The sequence below is a fragment of the Hyaena hyaena genome, unplaced genomic scaffold, assembly GCF_003009895.1.
Source record: "Hyaena hyaena isolate Hyena2069 unplaced genomic scaffold, ASM300989v1 scaffold_159, whole genome shotgun sequence".
In the NCBI taxonomy this organism is placed as follows: Eukaryota; Metazoa; Chordata; class Mammalia; order Carnivora; family Hyaenidae; genus Hyaena; species Hyaena hyaena.
Window position 1 is genome coordinate 2,838,602 of NW_024080791.1, and position 25,016 is coordinate 2,863,617.

Here is a 25,016-nt window from a genome sequence, read left to right on the forward strand (position 1 = left end):
ACTGAGCCACCCAGGCGCCCCTGGAAAGTTATTTTTAAAAGGACACTCTAATTGCATTGTGGAGAATGGATTAAGGAGGAAAAGGAAAAGCAATCAGGAAGCTAAGTCCAGGTATCAGATGATAAAGCTGGAATTTGTCTATAGAATAAGAACATTAAGAAGTGAATATATTTGCAAGGTATTTAAAAGCAGAATTCATAGGACCTGGCACTGGACTGGTGTCGGAAAGAGGTTTTCAAGACCATTCCAAGGTTTCAGGCTTTACCAGCTAGATAGCTGGTGGTGTCTTTCTCTGAGATAAATACTGATATTTTACAGAAAAGACTTTAAGTTTGGGTTTTTATAATTGATTTTGGGGTGCTTTTGAAATATCTAAATGCAGATGCTATAGGGCCAGTTGAATGTATAAATTTGGACCTCAGAGAATGATCTGGGTTGGTAGTATGAATTGAGAGTCACTGAGGGTAATAGACGCAGATGACATCACATTGGAAAGAGTTTTGAATAAGACCAGACCATAAGATTGAGCCTTGGGGACAACCACATTTAAAGGCTGAATAGGGAAGGATGAGTCAAGAGAAGAAGCTCAGCCATATGAACACAGAGGTAGGAGGAAAACCAAGACAGTATAATGTCAATGAAATGAAGGAGAATTTCAAAGAGTGTTTAATGTGAACTGATGCTGTTGAAATTTATTTAAGACAAAGACAGAAAATGTCTAGAATTTAGCTTCATAGAGATCTTCAGTGACCCTGACAAGAGCTCTTTGGTGGATTAATGGGGAAAGAAGCCAAATTCGTCTATTAAAAGCTACGTAATATACTGAATGACAGATAAGAACAATAGTATAAATTTCAGTTATTGAGCATATATTGTATATAGCCATTCACTAGGTGAATAATTCAATGTACTACATGTGAATTAGTTACTGTTATTTATTTTATTTTATTTTTTTAATTTTATTTATTTATTTATTATTTCTAGGAGAGCGAGAGAGACAGTGTGAGCAGGGGAGGGTCAGAGAGAGAGGGAGTCACAGACTGAAACAGGCTCCAGGCTCTGAGCTGGCAGTCAGCACAGAGCCCGACGCGGGGCTCGAACCCATGAACGTGAGATCATGACCTAAGCGAAAGTTGGACGCTTAACTGACTAAGCCACCCAGGCGCCCCTAATTACTATTATTTAAACTATTCAGATTAAAAAACTAACATTTAGAGATTTTAATGTCACGTAAATGGAGTATTTAAAATCAAAGTTTTCTCCTGTCTTAAACAAAATGCTGCTGCTACTCTAAAAGAAGACATTATCAACATCATGGAAAAGATTTGTTTTTCCATGGTTTTGCTCTCAGTTTTTTACATGGAGTAAAATGTATGACCTTTGAACACCCTAGAATTTAAGCTTATTGAATAAAAAAAGAATTTAGAGAAAATGTCAAACATAACACAAAATTATAGAGACAGCATAATCAATTAGCCATCAGTAATTATCACCCCATGGCTTTTCTTGCTTAAAGGATTCCCTTAGCCATTATTCTCCTTCCCTCCTCTTGCTTTTGCCCCTCCCAACAGATTATTTCAAGGCAAAGCCCAGGCAAACTCTTTCTAAAATCAATCCTATTTTTTTTTTCAAAGTTGTCTATTTTGCCTACTGTAAACTTCCATGGGGCTTTCAAATATCTGATTAAACCTATATGACAGTTCAAATATAAAAGCAGGAAAAAAGATTACACCTGAAAGTTACATACATTTTTAAAATATATACCTCATTTTTTAGAGCAGTTTTAATTTTACGGCAAGTTTCCCATATGCCCTCTGCCCCCTCCACACATGTAGTCTCCCACATTATCTCCCAGCAGAATGGTACATTTGTGATGACGGGTGATATTACATTGACACACCCTTATTATCCAAAATCCATCGTTTATATTAGGGTTCTAGGGTTCCCTCTTCATGTTGTACGTTCTCTGGGTTTGAATACATTTGTGACATGTATCCATTATATTATATTATGTATATGTATTATATACAGGGTAGTTTCACTGCCCTAAAAGTCCTATTGTACCTATTCATCCCTCCCTCTAAAAGTTATGTAAATTTTAATGTTACTTTTTCACTCCAACAGATGAAAGGAACTATTTAATTGATTTAAAGACAACAGGTGAATCAGCTATACTGATGTTTCCTTTGATATTTGGCTGGCCCCTTTCTGCCAGTTGTTTACAAAACCTCACACAGTTCCAAATGCAATAGTTTATTTTTAATTTATAAAGACATGGCTTTGGTAATTACATTTATAGAAGTCAGATAATGTAAATGGATTGGATTTTTAATGGATTTGTATTTGCCTGAACATGTTCCCTATGTGTTAAACATCATAAAACTCCCTAGGCGATCACTTGTCTTTGGGCCCTATGAAGTCATGGTTCCTCTGTGTGCTTTATGTGACATGACAATCTAAGTGACTTGCAGCCCATGCCACAGCAACTGCCAAAGGCTGAGATTATGAGAGCATAAGTGATAAGATGCTTCCTCTCCTTGCTTTCTTTCTGAAGGTGAGAAACTCTATCCTTTCCTTAAAGTTTTACTGAGATGGATATCTTTTTTTTTCACTTTTCATTTAAAAAAAGTCCTTGCTTTTATTTTTAAGATAGATGGAGAGTGGGCTTTTAGGAGAATGAATTTATACTTAGATACAAATATTGTGTGTCAGTAAATATTTATAAGTAGCTCCTGAGTATTAAGTATATATGATATATACACAAGCAGTTTGGCTGTGAATATATCAAATATATTGAACATAAATAAATTTTGAGATTTCACATATTTCTGATTTTTAAAAAATTCGTTTTGGCTTTACAAAAAAATTGAAATATATATAAAGCCCAGAGCTAATTTTCAGGTGGACTCTCTGTAGCTCCAGGTAGTCCATCCACGTGTTTCAGGGGCTTTTGAAGGTGTGATAGTCAATAGACAGTTTAGGGCACAGGAACTCTGAGTTAGTGGGGTTTGTATTCTTCCCTTTTTTTCCAACCAGAGCAGTTCTGTTATATGTGGTAAGTATCTGCATAATATGTTGTCCAAAGAAAGGGTTTCTCATCTGACTCTGAATATCCATTGTCTACAAAAATAGCACTTTGATGAAATATTACGTCATTGGAGGGCAGACTTCGAGGAACCACATGACTCTAGAATAGAAACAGGGAAGAGGTGTTCCGCTTTATTTTTTATTTTTTAAAAGAATGTTTTATCTATCTATTTATTTATTTATTAAATGTTTATTTACTTTTGGGAGAGAGAGAGAGATAGAAAGAGAGTGAGCAAGCAGGGGGAGAGGCAGAGAGAGAGGGAGATCCAGAATCTGAAACAGGATCCAGGCTCTGAGCTATCAACACAGAGCCCGATGTGGGGCTTGAACTCACAAACCGTAAGATCATGCCCTGAGCCAAAGTTGGAGCCTTAACCAACTGAGCCACCTAGGGAACCCATAGGTGTTCCACTTTACGTGAACTCTTATTTAATATGTTCAGAAAGGAAAATAGGAAAACAAGTATTGCAATTCAGATAATAATATTCATGTACAGAATATGGTGAACATGGAATATTGTTAAAGATTGTAGTTTTACAGGAAATACAAAAAAGTAAAATCATGCCACACAAGTTTTCCATTCAGAGTAATGCAAGTTATAATAATTTCATTTTATCAAAAAAGGATAATTAGAATAAACTTCATTTTATAATAATAAGTACTTATAATAGATTAAATGTTCAAAGAATAATTAAAAAAATCTGAAAACATAAAATTGTATCAAAATTTCAGATAATTAATCTTTATTCAATATTTAGAGCTCATTCATTCATTTACTTTTTCATTATATTACTCATTTTCTTTTCCAATATATATTTACTAAAAATTGATGTAAATACAGAAAAGAAAATAAAGTTATGGTCCCTGTCCTCAAGAAAATCCACTTACTAGGGCTGAAAACAAAACAAAGGGGTGCCTGGGTGGTTCAGTTGGTTAAGCATCCAATTCTTGATTTTGGCTCAGGTCATGATTTCCTGGTTCATGAGATGGAGCCCCATGTCGCCTGCTTGGAATTCTCTCTTCTCTCTCTGCTCTTCCCCACCCGGCATGCACAGGCTCTCTCTCTCAAAATAAATTCCAAACACAACAAAACAAAACAAAATAACTTAACATATAAGTATCTTATGGCAAATGAGTTCCAGAAACAATGCATCAGACATTCTGAAATTGAATGATGGCTGAGGGCTGGTACAGTAGGGGCAGGCTTCATGGTGGAAGAGAGGCTTGAGCTGCTACTTTTAGGAAGGACAGGACTTTGTATATTGGGGTGAAAGCAAAGAGATGGTAGGCAGAAGGATTGCTGTGATTAAGGAATACAGTGTGAATATCTTTCACAAGAGGTTGAAGGTTTGCCAAGGGAAATAATTGGAAAATTGATTAGAGAAGAAGGTTAGGATAAGAGGACCTGCTTTTTGAAGCCAGAGTTCTTAACATTTTAAGGTGAAGTTAGGGTGACAATGTGTATTCCCTTCAGGTTGCCTATGGCAATCTCTAAAAGAGATGCTCCTACTCTCCTGTGTCAGTCTGTTTGGGCTGTTATAACAGAATACCATGGATGTGAAGACTTATAGACAACAGACATTTCTTTCTCACAGTTCTGGAGGCTGGAAGACTGAAATCAAGACACTCTCACTCTGGTGAGGCTCCATCATGGTTCACAGATGGCAGGCTTGTCACTGTACCCTCAGAGGCTGAGATAGGATGAGGTGGAGAGCTTTGTGAGGTCTCTTATAAGACTAGAAATCTCATCCATGAACGTTCCACCCCATGACCTGATCACTTCCCAAAGGCTCACTTTCAAAACTCATATTTGGGGTTAAAATTTTGCATATGAATTTTGGGGGACACAATCTATAGTAGCTTCCACCCTGTGATTTTGGTTTTCCCCTTTCCCTTTCTGTCTAGGTGAGAATGTATATCATGTAATGAGGGATATTATTGTTTGGTATGTGCTGCACACGTGGATCTTACGGAGTTAAGGATAAGGAGGTTGTCGTAGGGAATAGGAAATCAGAGAGAACTTTTGAACATCTGGGTAATATGTACAAAGAAGAGATTATTGGCTATTGGTATGTTAGATTTGGTGGGAGAGACCGAAGACAAGGAAATGTTAAGTGGTGACTACAATTGTTTAAGAATTAAGGAGGCAAAAAAAAACCAAAAACAAAAAAACCACTTGGTATCTAAATGTTTGATAGCAGGGAAGATGGAAGCCAGAAAAAGCAAAGTGGACCAGGCACCTATATTAAGCATAACCACCCTTGAAAGGTATTTTTTTTTTTATTGTAAAGACAATAAAATCTGGAGATATTTAACACAATTTCAAGTAATATAGGATTCAAGTGGGAAAGTTGGGCTCTGAATTCAAGTCTGTTTGACCTTACATTCTGCTTTAATGTGCAATGGTTATTTTTGGGTTTCTATGACGCTAAAAGAAAAAGGGACAAATGGGATGGGGTTGGTTTTAGGGATAAGATGAGTTTTTGAGGTTTGATGTGCTGGTAGGTTGTTCAGCAAGCACCTGGAAAAGTAGCATTTGGCTTTAGAGAGTGATGGGGCATTAATTGTTTGCATAGATGAGAAGAGGGAGAGGACCAAGTTTTAAATAACAGTATTATGTCCAGGTTAGAATGAAATGGGACCAGCTATGGAAAAGTTAGGGAGAGAGTAGAAAGTTATAAGGAGAAATAGGAAGTGTAGCATCACTCAAAGAAGAAAAACATTTGAGAAAGAGATTGTCATAGCTGTTGAATACTACAGATGTCAAAGAGACAGACCTTGACTTGGCAATTAGGAAAAAAAGAGGTGCAGTTAGTTATTTCAGAAGAGGATTTATCCAGGAACCAGTGTGTAATGAATTAAAAAACAAGATGGTGAAGTTAGGGAAAGAGATTGTCTACTGAAGTCCGTAGACCCTTATTTTGATTTCTTAAAAAAAAAGGGAAGAATGTGGATGAAATTAGTGCATGGTGTCAGAAGGAAGAGCAGGGTCTAGAGAAGGTTTTTTGATAGGGCAAACTGGGCATTTTTATAACTGGGTAAGGAAAGGGCCAGGTGGAAGGGTAGGAGAGTGAAATGCAAGTGAAGAAAGGAAAATGATTTTCTTTCTTAAAAAAAAAAAACAAGTTTTTAATTTGAAGAATAACAAAAGTAAATAACACCTATAATTAACTGCTAAAAAGTTATGTAGAATAAGCTAAAGACCCTTTTTAAGCCCTCCAAGCTACAAACACCTCTCCTCCTCCATCTTCCCTGTTAATAGTTTGGCACGAATGTTTTCTAACTTTCTTCCTTCCTTTCTGGCTCCTCCCCCCCCCTTTTTTTTTTTAAAGTTTATTATTTATTTTGAGAGAGAGTGTGAGCAGGGGAGGGGCAGAGAGAGCGGCAGAGAGAGAATCCCAGGTAGGCCCCACACTGTCAGCACAGAGCCCAACTCAGGATTTGATCCCACATACCATGAGATCATGAGCTGAGTTGGAACCAAGAGTTGGATGCTCAGCTGACAGAGCCACCCAGGTGCCCCATTCTTCTCTTATTTAAATAAGCATTCCTCCCCACCCCTTTGCACATATATTCAAATATACTTTTAAGTGGCACCTAGGTGGTACGTCTCTCTCTCTCTCTCAAAATAAATAAACATTAAAAAAATACATTTTTAAAAAACAAAATGACACCATATATATTTTTTCACATTGCTTCTTTCAGTATGTCAATCATGAAGATTTTTCTAGGTCAACACACACATACATCAAATATAACTCATGCTTTTTAACAGGTGCATAATGTTCTCTTGTTTGGCTGATCATAACATATTTATAAATATTATAATATATATTATAATATTTATATTACTCAGAAATTTCTTCATTTATAAACCCTTCTTGGAATCTTCATCCTATAAAGGGGTTTCATGAGTGTGTTGGGCTGAATGACAGCCCCTGAAGATATCTTCACTCTAATCTCTGGAACCTATGTTACCTTACATGGCAAAAGGTGCTTTGCAAATATGACTATTGAATATGTACTGTATTACTCAGTACAGTTGGCTATTGAAATGAGAAGATTATCCTGGATTATCTCGGTGGGCCCTAAATATAATCACAAATGTCCTTATAAGAGGAAGGGACAGGGTAAGTTTACTACAGAAGTTCATGTGATGATAGAAGCAGAGAGAAACAGTGCCAGAGAGAGAAAAGATGCTGTACCACTCGCTTTGAGGGGGGAAGAAGGAGCTATCAGCCCAAGGAAATGGATTTTTCCCTGAAGCCTCCAGAAGAAACCAGTCTTGCTGACACCTTGATTTTGGCCCCATAAGACTCATTTCAAGTTTCTGCCTTCAGGACTATACAAGATAAATCTGTGTTGGTTTAAGCCGCCAAATTTGTTGTAATGTAGTATGACCTCATCTGAACTTGGCTACATCTACAAAGACTTCATTTCCAAATAAGGTTACAAAAATATGTATTGGAGGTTAGACCTTGAACATACCTTTTTGAGGGATGCAATTCAACCCACACACCCGTTAAAAAAAAAAAAGTCAACTGGTTTTAAGTTTGATTCCTGAGAACTTGCCAGAAATTAAGTAATACTGGAATTGTTATTGCCTCACTCAAATGACAACATTCTTGCTGAATTTGGGATTTCAGGAAACCCCAGAGGAAACAGGGAGAGGATGGGTGGGGATTTAGAGGATATTGAGTTTGTGGCAGACCAGAGAGCATCTCAGAATATATACTTGCTGTATGTCATTTTTATAATGTCAGGGAGCAAAACAACATATATACAATGTGAGTATGTGTAACCTAAATTTGAAGACTCTCTACAGAAAAGCACTAGCGTAGGGGGAGGATGGAAGAGATGGGACAGTGAGGAGCACACAGGATTCTCCAGTGTGGTGGGTTCACCGGTGTTCATTATTACCCTCCACTATTCAATATGTTTTTCTATACATATCAAACAATATATGCGTCACGCTAGATGTAAAATTGTGCCCCTATAACAGCATTTTTAAAAAATGGCATAGAGATTGTAAGAAATATACTTAGGGAACGCAACTCATATACCAAAGCTGAAATCAGAACTGGAAAGCGGCACCATTGCTTCATTAACGTAATTTTTCCAGGTGTTACTTGGGAAAGCTGACAGCGTTGGGTAAACTCACTCTAATTATGAAATCGTGAGTAAAAGAAGTTGCGCTTCCATGAAGCTTAAGCACCAACGATTCAGGAGACGCACAGCGTTAGCAAAAGCAGTGCCAGAACCATCGTTTTCAACAGGGTTCATCCGATTTCCAGCGAAATTCTTCTCGGAAAGGCAGGGCCTGCGCAAAGACATTTGCCCGATTCCAAGATGCCTGCTGCGGCGCCCACAGTATAAGTAGAGCGCAAGACCGGAAGTTACGCAACCTCATAAGGCAGCGCGCCCTTACCCGTGAAGAGAGTTTCCGCCATTTTTGAAAATCGGGAAGGTCCGGGTCCAAGTGTGGTTGCTGCTGCGATGGCAGCCTTTGCCGTGGAACCCCAGGCGCCCACGTTGGGTGAGTGAAAACTGCTTTTTCTCGCTGCCGCTGCGGTCCACGCTGTAGGCCTAAGAACAAGCAAGACTGAAAGCCAGTCATCACGTTATTTGCTAGTTTCAGTCGTGGGTACGAGCACCTGGTTCACCCACAAGTTTCTAGTTGTCCCGCTGCTCAGGGCGTCATCACCCTGCCGCCAGCAAGGCGATTCCGGGAAGCTGCGGACCTGGGTAGGGTGTGGGAATGGCTGTCCAGTGGTGACTAAGCCGTTTTTTCCCCCAGCACACGGGCCGCACTCGTCCCGCCCGTACCTGAGACTGTCGCAGCGCCGGGGACGCAGTGCTGGGTTCCTGGATCCCGGGAGGCGTCGGTGTAAAGGAACGGACCGGCGTCCACGTGGGTGGGCGGTGCCCTGGAGTGTGGTTACAGTTTACCGGTCTTTGGTCACCTGGGGTTTTACTTTCTTTTGGATTCCTTCCCGTTCCTTGGCGTGGCAAAAGGAATCTTAATAATAGAAACTCCAGTTGTGCGACGTTTAACCCGTTGATGATCGCTATGGAGATACCGGCGTTCATAGGAAGCCGGGAGTTGATGGTACGATTTTCCCGCCTTTATCTTGTGGAAGTGACTTTGTAGGTGTTTTCTCTAATCAGTCACGTAATGAATTTTTTAAAAATTCATTCCTGTTGTTTCACGGAGAGCCTTGCTGAAAGTGTTGTCTTTCAAAAAAAAAAAAATCTATCCAGTTAACAGGATGTCGATTTCCTTTTGTTTGCTGAGTTTCGGCACTTGTGAGAACCGTCAAAATTTTAGAGCAGAAAATTGCTCTCATAGAGACGCATTAGAAAATTAAGTTCCAACTTTAGAGTTTGGAAAAGGGCAAGCGTGATAGGTGTTTGAAGAATGAGTTTTTTGTTTTGTTGTTTTCTTTTAGATTTGAATGGTGTAATAGTGCTTGCTATGCTTTGTACAAAATGTTTGAGAATGAAGTAACTTGGACTGTTTTAGAATTAGTCATAAAAAGCTAAATGCATAATGTCAGTGCAGATATTCTACTACCTTTAAACGTAAGTACAGATGTTGGTCTAGGTATTTATGTTTTGTGTTGTTTTAGAGGTCAGGAAACCCTTTCCAGTTCCAAAGTTTTCTACGCAACCAAAACATTTTGGGGTGCATCTTTCTTGGGGTTGTAAATGTGAACAAACCTGCCCGTTTATTGCCTCACCAGAAATCTGACATTTGCTATTATTAATTGTTCAAGTCCATATCTTGCAAGTGAAATAATTTTCCCTGCATCTAATGCTATATTACAATCAAAGATTACTTCAGCAAATAGTGCTAGCTGAGTAAGACCTAGTACTTACCAATTTTAGGTGTACTTACCAATTTTAGATGTACAGACTGTGAAATTGAATTTAAGACTTGCACGATCATTGTTATAGCTCTCTCAGTGAAATTTAGCCTGGGGGGTGATTAGTGACAGTGGGGATTAAGACCTGTCTGTGCCCTCCTCACTCTGCTGCTTTCTAGTTATCACAATATATATCCAGATATATCAGAACTTTTCTTAATTCTTCTTACAATTGCCATATATATTTTTTAGGTGGGGGATGGCATGGGAGAGTGAAGTAGTTAGTGGTACCTAAAACTTTGTATTTACTAATATAGTTTCTGAATATTTGTTCAGAATACGCTTTTGTTTAGACTTTGGTGTGTATGTTCTTTGAAATATGTAATAGTAACGTAGTAACATAGCACTTTAAAACAATTACAATATAGTTATAGTTCTTCATACCTTATTTCAGTATTTGCTTTATACTTTTCCTGAATTGCTTTGCCTTTTTCCTCTTTTATACACTTGCATTGTCATTGTTAATACCTAAGTCTACTATAATGAGGAAGGATAAATAATTAAGAGCATTTGGATAGCAAGAAACAAATATTTGAGACTGCTTAGAAGTTAAGAGATAGTTAACCATGTAAAACATTAAAAGTGTGGCCTTTCTGAGTGCAATGAATCACATTCAGTTTTGTTACATAGTTGAGAACTTAAATTTTCATGAGCAGAAATTGCAAATTCTACATTTACTCTTCAGTCACTCAGTTTTTGCTATCTTAAGATACCCTTGGAATAATAATAAATGTTTGTTAAGTGCTTACTGATATTAGGTACTGGGTCAAGTGCTTTATTTGCTGTAATTCTAATCAAAGCTCTGTGAGTGGGTGCTGTGATTATGCCCATTGTGCTAAGACACATGAACCCAGGTCTCTGATGCTAGGGCCTATTTTTCTCATACTGTGCTAGTTTGCTCTAAAATTAGAGTAGGTTATAGCTTCCTTATTTTCATAATGGGAATAATAATACCTACACTGTAAATTGTAAAAACTAATTTTGAATTGATGATTGTGAAGTATCAACTCTCTTTAAATTGGTTTTATGTTAGGGAAACTTTTTTTTTTTAATATTTTTTTATTTGTTTCTAGGAGGGAGAGAGACAGTGTGAGCAGGGGAGGGTCAGAGAGAGAGGGAGACACAGACTCTGAAACAGGCTCCAGGCTCTGAGCTGGCAGTCAGCACAGAGCCTGACGCGGGGCTCTAACCCACGAACCGCGAGATCATGACCTAAGTGAAAGTCGGACGCTTAACCGACTAAGCCACCCAGGCGCCCCTATGTTAGGGAAACTTTTATTGATTATTCTTAACCTTAAAATGATTTTTAAAGAATGATCCAAAAAAATAAAGTTTCCAAAGTTTTCAATATGTTTCTTAGTTTCTAATCATCATTATTATTTTATATGTGCTCTAGTTTCTTTTTTATCACAAAAATGATTTACAGTTTTTGTTTATGGGAAAGAAAAAAATGGGATATATAGCAAACTAAACCCATTGTGTCTGATATGCTGAGACTTTGTGTAACTAGCACACCCACCCTTTCCTTGTTTTTGGTTGGTGGGTAGTAGAAGCTGGCCCAGAAATGAAGTTATTCTGTATGCATTAAGAATTTTTAAAAGATAATAACAAAATTATCCATTTAAAACTAAATGTTCTCTTTTTTTTTTTAATATATTTTTTTTATTTATTTCTAGGAGAGAGAGAGAGAGACAGCGTGAGCAGGGGAGGGTCAGAGAGAGAGGGAGTCACAGACTGAAACAGGCTCCAGGCTCTGAGCTGGCAGTCAGCACAGAGCCTGACACGGGGCTCGAACCCACGAACCATGAGATCATGACCTAAGCGAAAATCGGACGCTTAACCGACTAAGCCATCCAGGCGCCCCATGTTTATTCTCTTTTTAAAAAAATGTTTACTTCTTTATTTTTGAGAGAAAGCAGGAGAGCGTGCAAATACGAGTAGGGGAGAGGCAGAGAGAGGAAGAGAATCCGAAGCTGGCTCCCTGCTGTCAGTGCAGAGCCTGATGGGGGGGTCTCAATCATGAACTTGAGCCAAAATCAAGTGGGCTGCTTAACCAGCTGAGCCACCCAGGCACCCCAGTCAAAGTTGATTCTTAAACCTGTGAAATAATATAAACAAGAACAGAGGAGCCTGGGTGGCTAAGTTGGTTGAGCAGCTCAGGTCAGGATCTTACAGTTTTGAGTTTGAGCCCCTGTAGGGCTCTGTGCAGAGCCTGCTTGGGATTCTCTTTCCTCCCTCCACTCCTCTCTCTCTCTCTCTCTCTCTCTCTCTCTCTCTCAAAATAAATAAGTACGCTTACAAAAATATAAACAAGGACAATTGTCAGATTAGTATTGTTAATAAAAAATAAAACTTTTACATTCTTATGAAAATTTGTATTGGTTTTTAAAATAATACACTCAACTTTGCTTCTGGAGTATGTAAGTTTTGATTAAAGTCTCAAAATTATTCTAGCTTCTTGCATCTTTTTGTTAGATATTATAACATTAAAGTCTTTTGTTTTACTTTATTTCTTGATTCATTTAGGATCTGAACCAATGATGCTAGGTTCACCCACATCTCCAAAACCAGGGGTTAATGCCCAGTTCTTACCTGGATTTTTAATGGGGGATTTGCCAGCTCCAGTGACTCCACAACCTCGATCAATCAGTGGCCCTTCAGTAGGAGTAATGGAAATGAGATCACCTTTACTTGCAGGTGGGTAAATGCTTAAAATGGGTTCCTAGTGCTATTACATGTATTAGAATTTTTAATTATCTAACAATCACTCTTATCAACACAATTATTAATTAAAAAAAAACCTAAGCAATGCCTCTCTTTGATTTTTAGACTCTTGGAGTAAAGATGTAAGTAGTATAAGCCACTGTAATTCTGAGAACCACTCATTAAAACTATGCATACTACATTTCATCCAATCTGAGATGCCCTTGATTGTAAAACTTAGCATTATCTTAAGTACTATTAAGAAAGAAATGCACTAAATATGATATAATGCCAAGATACTGTTTTTTGCAAGTTGTACATATCAAAGATGTTAAAGTGTGAGGTGCTGGGGAAGAAATATGGTCATTTAACTTAAATGCAAGATGTATTTAAATAATTCATCTTAAATATGATCATAGCAAATAATTAGTCAAAAGAAACTAATTGAAGTATAATCAACATACAGTGCTCTATTAGTTTTAGTGTACAACATATTTTTTTTTTTAATGTTTTTTCAATTTTGAGAGAGAAAGACAGTACAAGCAGAGGTGGAGCAGAGAGAGAGAGAAGGAGACACAGAAATCTGAAGAAGGCTCCAGGCTCTGAGCTATCAGCACAGAGCCCAATGCGGGGCTTGAACTCAGGAACCATGAGATCATGACCTTAGCTGAAGTCGGCCACTTAACCGACTGAGCCACCCAGGTGCCCCAGTGTACAGTGTATTGACTTGACACTTCTGTGTATTACTCCGTGCTCACCATGACAAGTGTAGTCACCATCTGTCTCCATACAATGTTATTACAATATTATTGACTGTATTTCCTATGCTGTACTTTTCATCTCTAGCTTATTTATAAAATAAATAAGTAACTGGAAGTTTGTACCTCTTAACGCCCTTTATTATTTTGCCCATCTTCCCATTCACGTCCCTGTGACAACCACAAGTTCTCTGTATTCAAGAGTCTGTTTTTTTCTTTTTTTGTTTGTTTGTTTTTTGGTTTTTTAGATTCCACATGAAATCACAGTATTTGTCTTTTTTTGTCCGATTTACTTTACTTAGCGCAGTACCCTAGAACCTCGACAGATGAATGGCTAAAGAAGATGTGATTTATATATATAAATAAAATGGAATGATGAAGTGTTACTCAGTCATAAAAAAAGAATGAGATATTGCCATTTGTGATAATAAGCTGTAATTTGAAATTTATAGATATAAATTCTACTTCTAGTCATAGTGAATTAAGATTCTCATGATGTTTAGTGAAACGATTTATTATACAAACTATGGGGAAGTTTTTTTAAACGAAATGTGCAATTATCACCACAAAATATTATTACTTAAATGCAACACATATCTTACAAGACTCCTTTAGCAAAGAAGTATTTTAAAACATGACTTTAGGGGCCCCTGGGTGGCTCAGTTGGTTAAGCGTCCAACTTCCGGTCCGTGAGTTTGACCTGCGGTGGGCTCTGTGCTGACACCTCAGGACCTGGAGTCTGCTTCAAATTGTGTCTCCTCCCCTGCCTCTCTCTCACTTGCACTCTCTCTCTTGCTCAAAAATAAACAAACATTTAAGGGGCCTCTGACTCCGGCTTAGGTCTGATCTCAATGTTAGTGAGTTCGAGCCCCGCATCAGACTCTGCAGACATCTCAGAGCCTGGAGCCTGCTTCAGATTTTGTGTCTCCCTATTATCTCTCTGACCCTCTTCCTGGTCATACTTTGTGGAGGTTCTCACTATGAGTAGTAAGTATAAACTATTCTTACAGTAAAGTAAGTTAGAGAAAAGAAAATGTTACTAAGAAAATTGTAAGGAAGAGAAAATACATTTACAGTACTGCACTGTAAAAGACATCTGTGTATAGGTGGACCTACCTTATAGTTCATACTTGGGTTTGTCAAGGGTCAAGTATATATTTCAAATGTATTTTTATTATAGCTACTATATATTGAGTACTTATAAGCCAGGCAATACCCTAAGCATATTTCATTTTTTTCCTCAATCTTAAAGGTTAGGTAGTAGTTTCCCTGTTTTTTAAAAGAGGAAACTGAGGCTAAATGCAATAAAGAACTTGTTTAAGCCTAGTTATTTATTTTAATTTTTAATGTTTATTTATTTACTTTTTAATGTTTGTTTAAATTTGTGTGAGAGAGAGATAGTGTGAGCAGGCAAGGAGTAGAGAGTGAGACACAGAATCTGAAGCAGGCTCCAGGCTCCAAGCTGTCAGCACAGAGCCCGATGTGGGGCTCGAACTCACAAACCTCGAGATCATGACTTGAGCCAAAGTCAGATGCTTAACTACCTGGGCCACCCAGGTGCCCCAAGCCTACTTGTTAATAAGTGACAGAGCAGGAGGTTAAAGCCCAGGTCAGTTTTGTTTTATAGTCTATGCTCTAAATAGCTTATGCTGTACTCTCTAAGCTTAGACTTTAAATCATAACAGAGGGTCAGGGCTGTTTCACTATTTGGCATTGATGATTTATTGATTTGTAAAGGCATCTTTTTGTTTTTAATTATTTATTTTTGAGAGAGAGGGAGAATCCCAAGGATGCCCCATCAGCGTAGAGCCTATCCTGGGGCTTGAACTCATGAACCAGGACATCATGACTTGAGCTGAAACCAAGAGTTGGATGGTTAGCTGACTGAGCCACCCAGGTGCCCCTTTAAAGACCTTTTTATGTTCCTCCAAGTTGATTCTTTTCTACATTTTATTATGTGCTAAATATATTTCTATTATGAGAAACATGAGTAAGATCTCTTTAATTTTGACAGATTCCACATTTAAGGGATTATGTGCAAGTATATATAAACTGGAGCTGTTTACCTACTTTCAAGTGAGAAATAGAATCAAATTTTATATTGAAATGTTAAGGTTCATGGAGGAGGGAACTTGTTGGGATGAGCACTTGTTTTTATATGGAAACCAACTTGACGATAAACTAAGAAAAAAAAAAGAAATGTTAAAGATTTGTAGAGAAACCAAAAGCTACATGTGCTTACTAAAAACTAAAATTTCTGTTTTCTTATTCTGAAATCTCTTATTCATATACAGTCTGTGAATCACCAGCTTTGGCATAACTGGGAGCTTGTTAGAAACTTAGTGTCAGGCTCTACCTCACGTGTTCTGAATCAGAATCTGAATTTTAACAAGATTCCAAGGTGGACTCTTAAGTGCATTTAAGTTTGAGAAGCCCTAGGAACCAAGAGTTTAAGTTGGTACTTTAAAAATACAAATGAAAAAGGAGCATCTGGGTGGTTCAGTCAGTTAGGGGTTCGACTCTTGATTTCAGCGTAGGCGCTGATCTTGTGGTTGCTGCGATCAACCCTGCACTGACAGCACAGAGCCTACCTGGGCTTCTCTCTCTTTGCCCTTCCCCTGCTTGTGCACTTTCTCTTTCTCTCTCTCTCAAAATATAGAAGTAAACATTTAAAAAAAAAGTATAAATGAAAAATCTTATCAGAAAGATAGATTTTTTACTCACCTGACTGTATTGTGCATTGTAGGTGGGTCACCCCCACAACCGGTTGTACCAGCTCATAAAGATAAAAGTGGAGCCCCACCAGTTAGAAGTATATATGATGATATTTCCAGCCCAGGACTTGGATCAACACCTTTAACTTCAAGAAGACAGGTGATGTACTTAACCGCCATTTATGATCCACAGTAATTCCATATTTTTATACGGAAACACAGTGACTATCAATAATTTGAAATGTCTTTCTGAGGTCTACTTTAGTGTAACTGTGTTGCACAGAATAAGTATTAAAGACATTTATCATAGAATCTGTTTGGGTTGTGTTTATCATGAAATGCACTTAAAAAAAAATGTAAAAGAACAGCCAATTGTTTTCTCATATTGGTGATTCTGTGGTGTTTGATAGGTATGTCTTATTTACCTGTCCCTGCCCCAAACCTAGCCAAACATAGGAATGATTATGTTTTCAGTCATTCCAATTGTTTAAAAAAGTTCAATATGCATAATTTTGTGAAGGAACAAATGAAGATGCAGGGTTTCATCCAGATGTAGGGTACTTTGGAACGATTTGAGATCTTTGTTTTAGGAATGGTTTTATTAATATAAGAACTATCCTTTTAGAGCTATGTTCACTGTTTACTTATTTTACTGAAAATGCAGCCTCCCATATTTATGAGCTGATGGTTTAGTTTGCTCCAAGTGCAGGTGTTCTGATGGTGATGTTTAATTTTGGTTGGTGTGGGTGTAGGTGTTCTGATGGAGTTATTTTCAGTCATAGATTATGCAAGATAGAGATCTTGTGTTTTGATGGGACTGATAGCTATAAAAAAGCGTCTGATACTTTTGAAGTACTTCCAGTGTACAGGTCCTGATTTTAAAACTTCTCATGTATTGTTTCAGTGGATCCTTATGATAAATTTGTGAAGTAGTTGTGAAGTAGCTTCATTTTATCATTGAGGACAGTAGGGCACAGAAACCGTAAATAATTTGTCAAGAGTAAGGCAACTAGTCTAGTGGAGCCGAGCTTTAAACCCAGGCAGTTTTGAATCTAGAGCCAACATTTGTAACAGCCATGCCATCCTAACACTACTCTGGTAATGATTGTCAGTTTAAAGGTAGTATGGATTTTTGTTTTATGTAGAAAGTTTACTAGCTTTTAGATGCAGAAGTATTCTATCACTATTGTGCTGTAGCAGCACACAAACAGTGTGTCAGTTAAACTGATAGGTTCCTTGTATAAAGACATTTCTGCTCTTTGGTTTGGAGAAATGTTTTATGCCTTTCCCTAAATCAAATATAGCATAGTTGATGGAAAGTTTAAGAGTGGTAGAAAGCATCTTAAATTTTGACTATTTCTTGGCTTGACATGCCTAGCGTAATAGGCCTACTTGTCAAGCAAAGCAAAATTAATTCATTGTGTAAAACATATTACTATCTCTTTTTAACACCTTTAGAACTGCCCTACTGTCCAGTACAGTAGCCACTGACCAAATGTGGCTATTGACACGTGAAATGTGGCTGTTCCTATACAAAACTGAGATATACTGAAGTGTAAAATACACACTGGATTTTGAAAACTTAGAAAGAAAGAACGTGAACTATCTTATTTATGTTTTGATGGTGATTAGTTTTGAAAATGATAATTTGTAACTATTACCTTAAATAACTATACTTGTTTTTACTTTTTTAATGTGTCACCTATAGAATTTAAAATTACCTACATTGCTTGTGTTATATTTGGACAGTGATATTCTAACCAAATCAGAATATTCTGGCCTCGGATATTTTTCTAAAAGGTTGATAAGTAAATTTCATGTTTGGTTTGAGAATGACTGGCTTGTAAACTCATGCTAGTTTCCATTACTTCTTTGATAATCGATGAAAACACACATAGTTTACAGTTCTTACTGCATTCAAAATGTTTTAAAAGTCTTGTGTCATAATTTGTAGAGAATGTTTTTGATTTAAAAGTTAGAATATTATTAAATATTCTATATTTATATTTATATTTATTAATAATATTAATATAAATATTAAATATTATAAAAATATTATTAAAAAAACGTTAGTTTTGCCCCGAGACTTGGCTTACTCTCTCTCTAATCATGAAAGAAAATGGAATTAAGAATTGAACAGTGCATTTAGTATCTCTCTTAATATTATTTCAATGTTTGGTTCTGGTTGCTAGATAATAGCTAAATTTTATATTTCCTTCATTTGATGAGAATCTGCTACCAAAAAACCTATTCCTGTATATTTATTTCTAGAGAATGTTCTATTCTTGATTAGATATTGCCTTTGTTTATAGAAGAACTTTTAACTACTTTAATCTTTAATATTCTCACATTTAGAGGAATTGTTAATTTTCTTGCTGTGTAACTTTCTACTAGTAGAGACAGGCATACTGTTGTTTATTATATAGACTGATTGGCTTAAAAATTTTTTTAATTTTTTTTTTTTTTTTTTTTTTTTTTTTTTTTTTTNGTGTGCGCAAGGGAGGGTCAGAGAGAGAGGGAGACACAGAATCCGAAGCAGGCTCCAGGCTCTGAGCTAGCTGTCAGCACAGAGCCCAACCTAGGGCTCAAACTCACGAACCGTGAGATCATGACCTGAGCTGAAGTCGGGGGCTTAACCAACTGAGCCACACATGCACCCCTGTATAGACTGATTTGAATCTATATTATTTCATAGTTTGTAAATGTCTGCTTAAAAATAGAATTTTGCCATCTCTCTGTTTTTCTGTGTGAGCATGGTGATTCTTTAAAGAATATTTCAAATATTATATTTTAGGAACTAAAAACAAATAGCAAAGTTATTTTCTACTAAAAATAACATCTTTTTACCTATTGTAACTTATTTTAAACAAAGAATATGCTAAAGGGTATAGCATATTTTAGATTAATACTGCTCTACATAAAGAAAAATGTTGGAGTACTTTCAGGCTATGAAGTAGTTAGAGGCATGCTTAGTAACCTGGTAGACATGCAGTTGTCTATTGAATGAAACCTTTCAACACTAATTGTGTTTATGTCCTGGTTAGAACTTTGCATTTTTACTTTTCCACTTTTCTTCTATTTTCACGTAGCCAAACATTTCAGTAATGCAGAGTCCTCTTGTTGGAGTTATGACGACGACTCCTACTCCTGGAACAGGTAAAGGCCTTTTAACATCAAAGACTATTCCATTCTCTTTGAGTGAGATGATATAAGACTTTGTTGATAATTGCCAAATTTTTTTCTTATACATGTCAGACTTGGAGACTTTGTCAAATGTTAGTAACTTCATTCAGAAGGGAAATACTATATGTATGTTTGATTTTTTTTCTGAATTTTCAGGGAGGATGTAATATTCTCAAAATATTAAGAGTTTAAAGAAAATACATACTTAATAGTGTCTCCTCATTTACTAAAAACTAATTTAAGAAAGAGGTGTTGCAGTTGGGAAGAACAGGAATACAGAGACTGAGCAATAAAGGTGTTTTGAAAGCTCTTAATTCATAGCTATAAATTGAAATGTCGTTGACTATAAACAGCACTGATTGTATGTATTTTTTCTTTAATGTTAATGGTATTTTTATCAGCATGATCATTAGCACAACTCTTTTTACATATTCATATAATCTGTCAAATGTCCTCTCAGCAAATACATGAACACATGACCCTGTGCCAGACCCTGGGAAACTGAACAAAATAGATAACCCATACCTTTATGGAGTTTGCATTTATTTACAGAATTTACATTTATAAATAATTAAGTTATAAAGTTTGTTAGAATAATTATTTTATGGAGGAAAATTAAGCAGCAAAGAGAAGAAGTTAGGGGGTGAGGGCTCATAGGTTTAAACAGGGTAGTTGATTAGTTTTCTATTGCTGCCGTGACAATTCACTACAAACGTAAAAGTGGCTTAAACAATAGTTCTGGAGGTGAAAAATCTGAAAAGTGTCTCCGTGGGCTCCAATAAAGGCATTGGTAGAGCTGTGTTTAGTTTATGGAGTCTCTAGGGGACAGTCTGTTTTCCTGCCTTTTCCATCTTCTAGAGGCTACCCACATTTCTTTGTTCATGATCTCCTTTCTCCATCTTCAAAGCTAGCAACTTTGCATCGTGTTGATCATTCTTCTGTAATCACATCTCCCCCTACTCTCTTTAAAATACCCTTGTGAATACATTGGATCTGTCTGGATAATCCAGGATCATCTCCTTATTTTAAGGTCAGCTGATTAGCAGCCTTCATTCCATCTGCAACCTTAATTCTCCTTTGTCATGTAACATAGTTTATTTCCAGATTCCAGGGATGAGGACATAGACATCTCTGGGGGCCATTATTCGGGCTTCCTGCAGAAAAGTAGAGAAAAAGTAACATTTACCCAGAAAACTAAACTAAGTAAGGGAGGTAGGGATAGTGTTCTAGAAAGAGAAAAAAGTACACAGGCACTGAGGTGGTAGTGTGTCTCAGGTGTTCAAGGAGGCTAGTGTGAACTGGAGTGAGTGAGGGGTATAATAGGAAATGAGGTCAGAAAGATAATGAGGGACCCAGAGTACCGGGCCTTGTATGTCATGGTATTGACTGGTTTTTACCCAGAAAAAGTGAAAAACAAATAGGATGAGTCTGCTGCTGTGGTGATTGATTATAGACTTTTGGCTGAGGCGCAGGGTAGATGCAAGACCAGGTAAGAGGCTACTATTGCATTAATCCAGATGAGGGGCAAAGCAGGGTGGGAAGGGAGGGAAAGAGGAGCAACAACAAAGAAGATGGAACAACAAAGACAGTAGCAAGATGGTAGATTTAAAAGGAACCAGATCAACAATTATATAAAATGAAATCTACTAAACACTCCAGATAAAAAGCAGAGATTATCAGAATAGATAACAAAAGCAATAATAAAGACAAGGTAGATTTTTTTTAATCTTCGGAGTCCAGATTTTTTTCAAGCGTCTGAATCTTTACTGGTGGCAGTGTTTTTATAGTCACTTATAGGTAGATTTCTGCCATCAGTTGGATCAAGGCTATTTAGGCTTTTCTGTTACGTTCCTCAGATTTCTTCCAGTATCCAGCCACTGCCTGCTTCCAAAGCCACTTCCACATTTTTAGGTATTTGTCACAGCAGCACCTGCCTTATACCAGAATCTATGTTTTTAAAGTTAATTGATTTTGAGAGAGTGCGCACATGACGGTGGGAGGGACGGGGGGTGGGGTGTTGGAGAGAACTCCAAGCCAACAGCTCAGAGGCTGATTCTGAGGCTTGATCTCACAGACCATGAGATCATGACCTGAGCTGAAATCAAGAGTCTCATGACTGAGCCACTCAGGTACCCCATAGTCTGTGTTAGTTTTAATATGCTGCCTTAACAGATTATCACAAATTTAGTGGCTTAAAACAACACACACAAAACTTTTTTTTTTTTTTTTTTTTAATAATCTCTACAACTGTTGTGGAGCTTGAACTTGTAACTGCAAGGTCAGGAGTCTCATGGTCCACCGACTGAGCCAATTAGATACCCACCCCCCTGTTTTTTATTATTAAAGATTTTAAAACAGATTTATTATATCATTGTTTCCATAGGTCAGATCTGTGGACACAGTTTGTTTCTTTGCTTTAGAGCTCAGGTGTGAGCAGGGCTGTGTTCTCTTCTTCAGGTTTTGGGAATGAATCCACTTTCAAGCTCTTTCATGTTGTTCATTCACGTTGTTGGCCGAATTTACTTCCATGTGGTTGTAGGACTGAGGTCCCTGTTTCTTTCCTAGCTGTTGCCTGGAGGTGTTTCTCAGCTTCTGAGTCTGCCCTTATTGTTTGGCTTGTGGCTCCCTTTCCATCTTCAAAAAAGCAGTGGCAGATCAAGGTCTTTTTTATACTTTCAATCTCTCTGACTTCCCTCTTCTGTCGTGTATCTCTGACTTGACTTTCCCGCTGTCTGCTGTTAAGGGCTCATTTGTTGACATTAAGCTTATTGGAATAATCCAGAGTAATCCCTTATTTTAAGATCCAGCTAAATAATAACCTTCATTCTAACTGCAAAGTCTCAGCAGTACCTGGACTAGTGTTTGAATTACTACCAATGAATCAAACCAGGGGACAGAAACTTGGGGGGAGGATATCTTTAGATTTCTGTCTGCCGCCTGTATCATAGTGAAAAATTTACGTGTGTACCTCAGTCTCAGTTACATATGTGAGGTGAAATGTTCTGGGGGATATTCAGGATTTAGTAGTCTTAATCTGATCGTACAAATAGGTAGATGACAATGGTTTGTTACTTGACTGGTTGCTACTGTAGTGACTCTTCAGTTATTTAATTGAGTCAGTAAGTCATCCCAGAGACATTGAAAATGCAAAAAAACATGTTAAGTAATGTACTTTATGCTTCAAAGGTTCTCTTAGTTGTTTGAAAAGCATGCATTATAATCTTATTATTGTTAAGTAGAAGAGCACGTGATTATTTAAACACCTTTTGTTATTTTTCTCAAGTAGTAACTTCTATGAGGTTCTTGTAGTTTTAGAAATTATATATGAAAATACAAGAGCCGTGGTAGGAAAATAATAATGTATCATAATTGGCCACTGGGAGCCACTGCTGCTTCTACTTTGAGGTTAAGGAATTTATGCATAGAAAGTCTTCATGGGGAATATGTGAAAAAGAATATTTTTGAAAAGATATGATGGGCATGAGGATATCCTGTGTAGTCAGTAATAAGCAGCAAAGGGAGAAAAGATGTTGACTTGAGAAAATTGAAAGGAAAACGAAGACTTTTCACTTAGAGCTATATTTTTTAGCTATTACAATGTTAACTAAATGAACATTTCTTGTATAATTTGTAAACTTTAATATTCTGAGATTAGCAACTTTTATAAAGAGATTGTCATGGGATTTAGTAACGTGTTAGTTTATGCTTAGGTCTTTGGGTCCAATAAGGAGTTTTTTGTTTGTTTTAATTTTATAGCTGATCTTGAAATCTTTTTAAAAATTTTATTTCTGGTGCAGAGAAACCTTGGTCATATGACAAAGTGGGAAATCTAGATTAGAGAATTTCAGAAACTGTTTTCAACCATGGCATCTTATTGCCCTGAATATGTTTGCCCTGTTTCCCCATCCTTACCCCTTAGTTTTCTTCTGCTGCTATTTAAATATTCCCCTGCTTTTCACGCTCTTTTAAATTTTTTCTTGGGGCGCCTGGGTGGCTTAGTCGGTTAAGCGTCTGACTTTTGCTTAGGTCATGGTCTCGCAGTTCGTGGGTTCGAGCCCCGCATCGGGCTCTGTGCTGACTGCCAGCTCAGAGCCTGGAACCTATTTCAGAGTCTGTGTCTCCCTCTCTCTCTGACCCTCCCCTGCTCACGCTGTCTCTCTCTCTCTCTCTCCTAGAAATAAATAAATAAATAAATAAATTTTTTCTTAATTTTTTTGAACTACTTTCATGTATCTATCCAAATGGTATACCACTTTTATCTACTGAATTAGATCCTTATTTATGTTAACACATTGTTAACAGATTAAGTGTGATATTCAGACTATAGCACTTTCCAAGAGCTTTTGTTGACGCTAGGAGCTCAGAGTTCCTTTTTTTTTTAAATGGCTTTTTTTTTTAATGTTTTTATTTATTTTTGAGAGAGAGAGATGAGAGAGTGCCATCAGGGGAGGGGCAGAGTGAGAAGGAGACACAGCATCCAAAGGAGGCTTCAGGCTCCAAGCTGTCAGCACAGAGACCGATGCAGGGCCTGAACCCACAAACTATGAGATCATGACCTGAGCCCAAGTCAGAAGCTTAACTGACTGAGCCACCCAGGCACACTGGAGCTCAGAGTTCTGATAGTGTTCCTAGGAGGGGAGGAAGAGGACTGATTTATCTGTGAGAGACCATTTCCTGACACTTCTTTTTCTGATCTGTGTTAGCCGCTCCTTCTATGTGCTTCTGTATAGCTGTCTCTGCTTAGCTCCTATTTTTCTCCACTATTGGACAATGAACTCCTTCAGGACAGAGATTCCTTCTGTTTTTTTCATTATTTATCCATCAGAGAGCTGGTTATAAAGGGACCTCAGTAAACATTTGTTGACTGAATGGATCAATGGATATAAACTGTAGTGAATTGAATGGTGGCCCTGAAATTGTATGTCCATGTCCTAATCTCCAGAACCTATGACTATTACTGTGTGGTTAAAATAGTTAAGATCTTGAGAGGAGGAGCTCCCATCCCAAGGAAAGGTGGAGAGTTCAGGAGAGAGCAGAGTAGGGAGAAGGTAATCTTGGTAATCACCTAGGTGATCCCTAAATTCAATCATTAGTGTCCTTAGCAGGAAAGAGAGATTTAACAGAGATTTATGAAACATGCAGAGAATTAGGTGATGTGAAGACAGGCAAAGATTGGAGTGTTGTTACCACAAGCCAGTGAACACCAAAATATGTCAGCAGTAACCAGAAGCTAGAAGAGGCAAGCGATGGATTCTCTCTGAGTGCCTTTGGGACACATTTAGCACTGCTGAAAACTTGATCTTGGACTTCTGGCCTCCAGAGCTGTGAGAGAATAAATTTTTTGTTGTTTTAAGCCACCCAGTTTGTGGGGATTTGTTAGAACAGACACAGGAAACCAATATATATGTATATAATGTTTTGAAGTGGTGACATCTCAATACCAAAACCAGGATTGGAATATTTGTGTACAACTTGACATGGCATAGTTTTTAAAAAAAATTACAGTTAGAGTAAACACTAATCTTACTCCAAATTGCATTAGTTTTGGATGCTGCTGAAACAAGTTATCTCAGATTTATGCCTTAAAACAATTCAAATTTGGGGCACCTGGGTGGCTTAGTCGTTTAAGTGTTTGCCTTTGGCTC

General features: G+C 37.4%; 1 protein-coding gene across 4 annotated transcripts in view; it reads left to right on the top strand.

Annotated features, from left to right (window-relative positions):
- Positions 1 to 580: 580 nt before the first annotated feature.
- The window catches only part of NUP35 (nucleoporin 35), a 44,274-nt gene continuing 19,838 nt past the window's right edge, over positions 581 to 25,016 (top strand). Inside the window, exons 1-4 of one of the 4 annotated variants that reach the window (XM_039239626.1) lie at positions 581 to 606; positions 12,540 to 12,710; positions 16,221 to 16,348; positions 19,278 to 19,344. In XM_039239626.1, the coding sequence (XP_039095557.1) occupies positions 12,551 to 12,710; positions 16,221 to 16,348; positions 19,278 to 19,344 (355 nt within the window). In that variant the 5' untranslated portion in view covers positions 581 to 606; positions 12,540 to 12,550. Of the gene's footprint in view, positions 607 to 2,507; positions 2,555 to 8,522; positions 8,624 to 8,952; positions 9,197 to 12,539; positions 12,711 to 16,220; positions 16,349 to 19,277; positions 19,345 to 25,016 lie in introns of those variants that run through there. The other 3 variants (XM_039239624.1, XM_039239622.1, XM_039239623.1) reach the window with 3 other exon arrangements.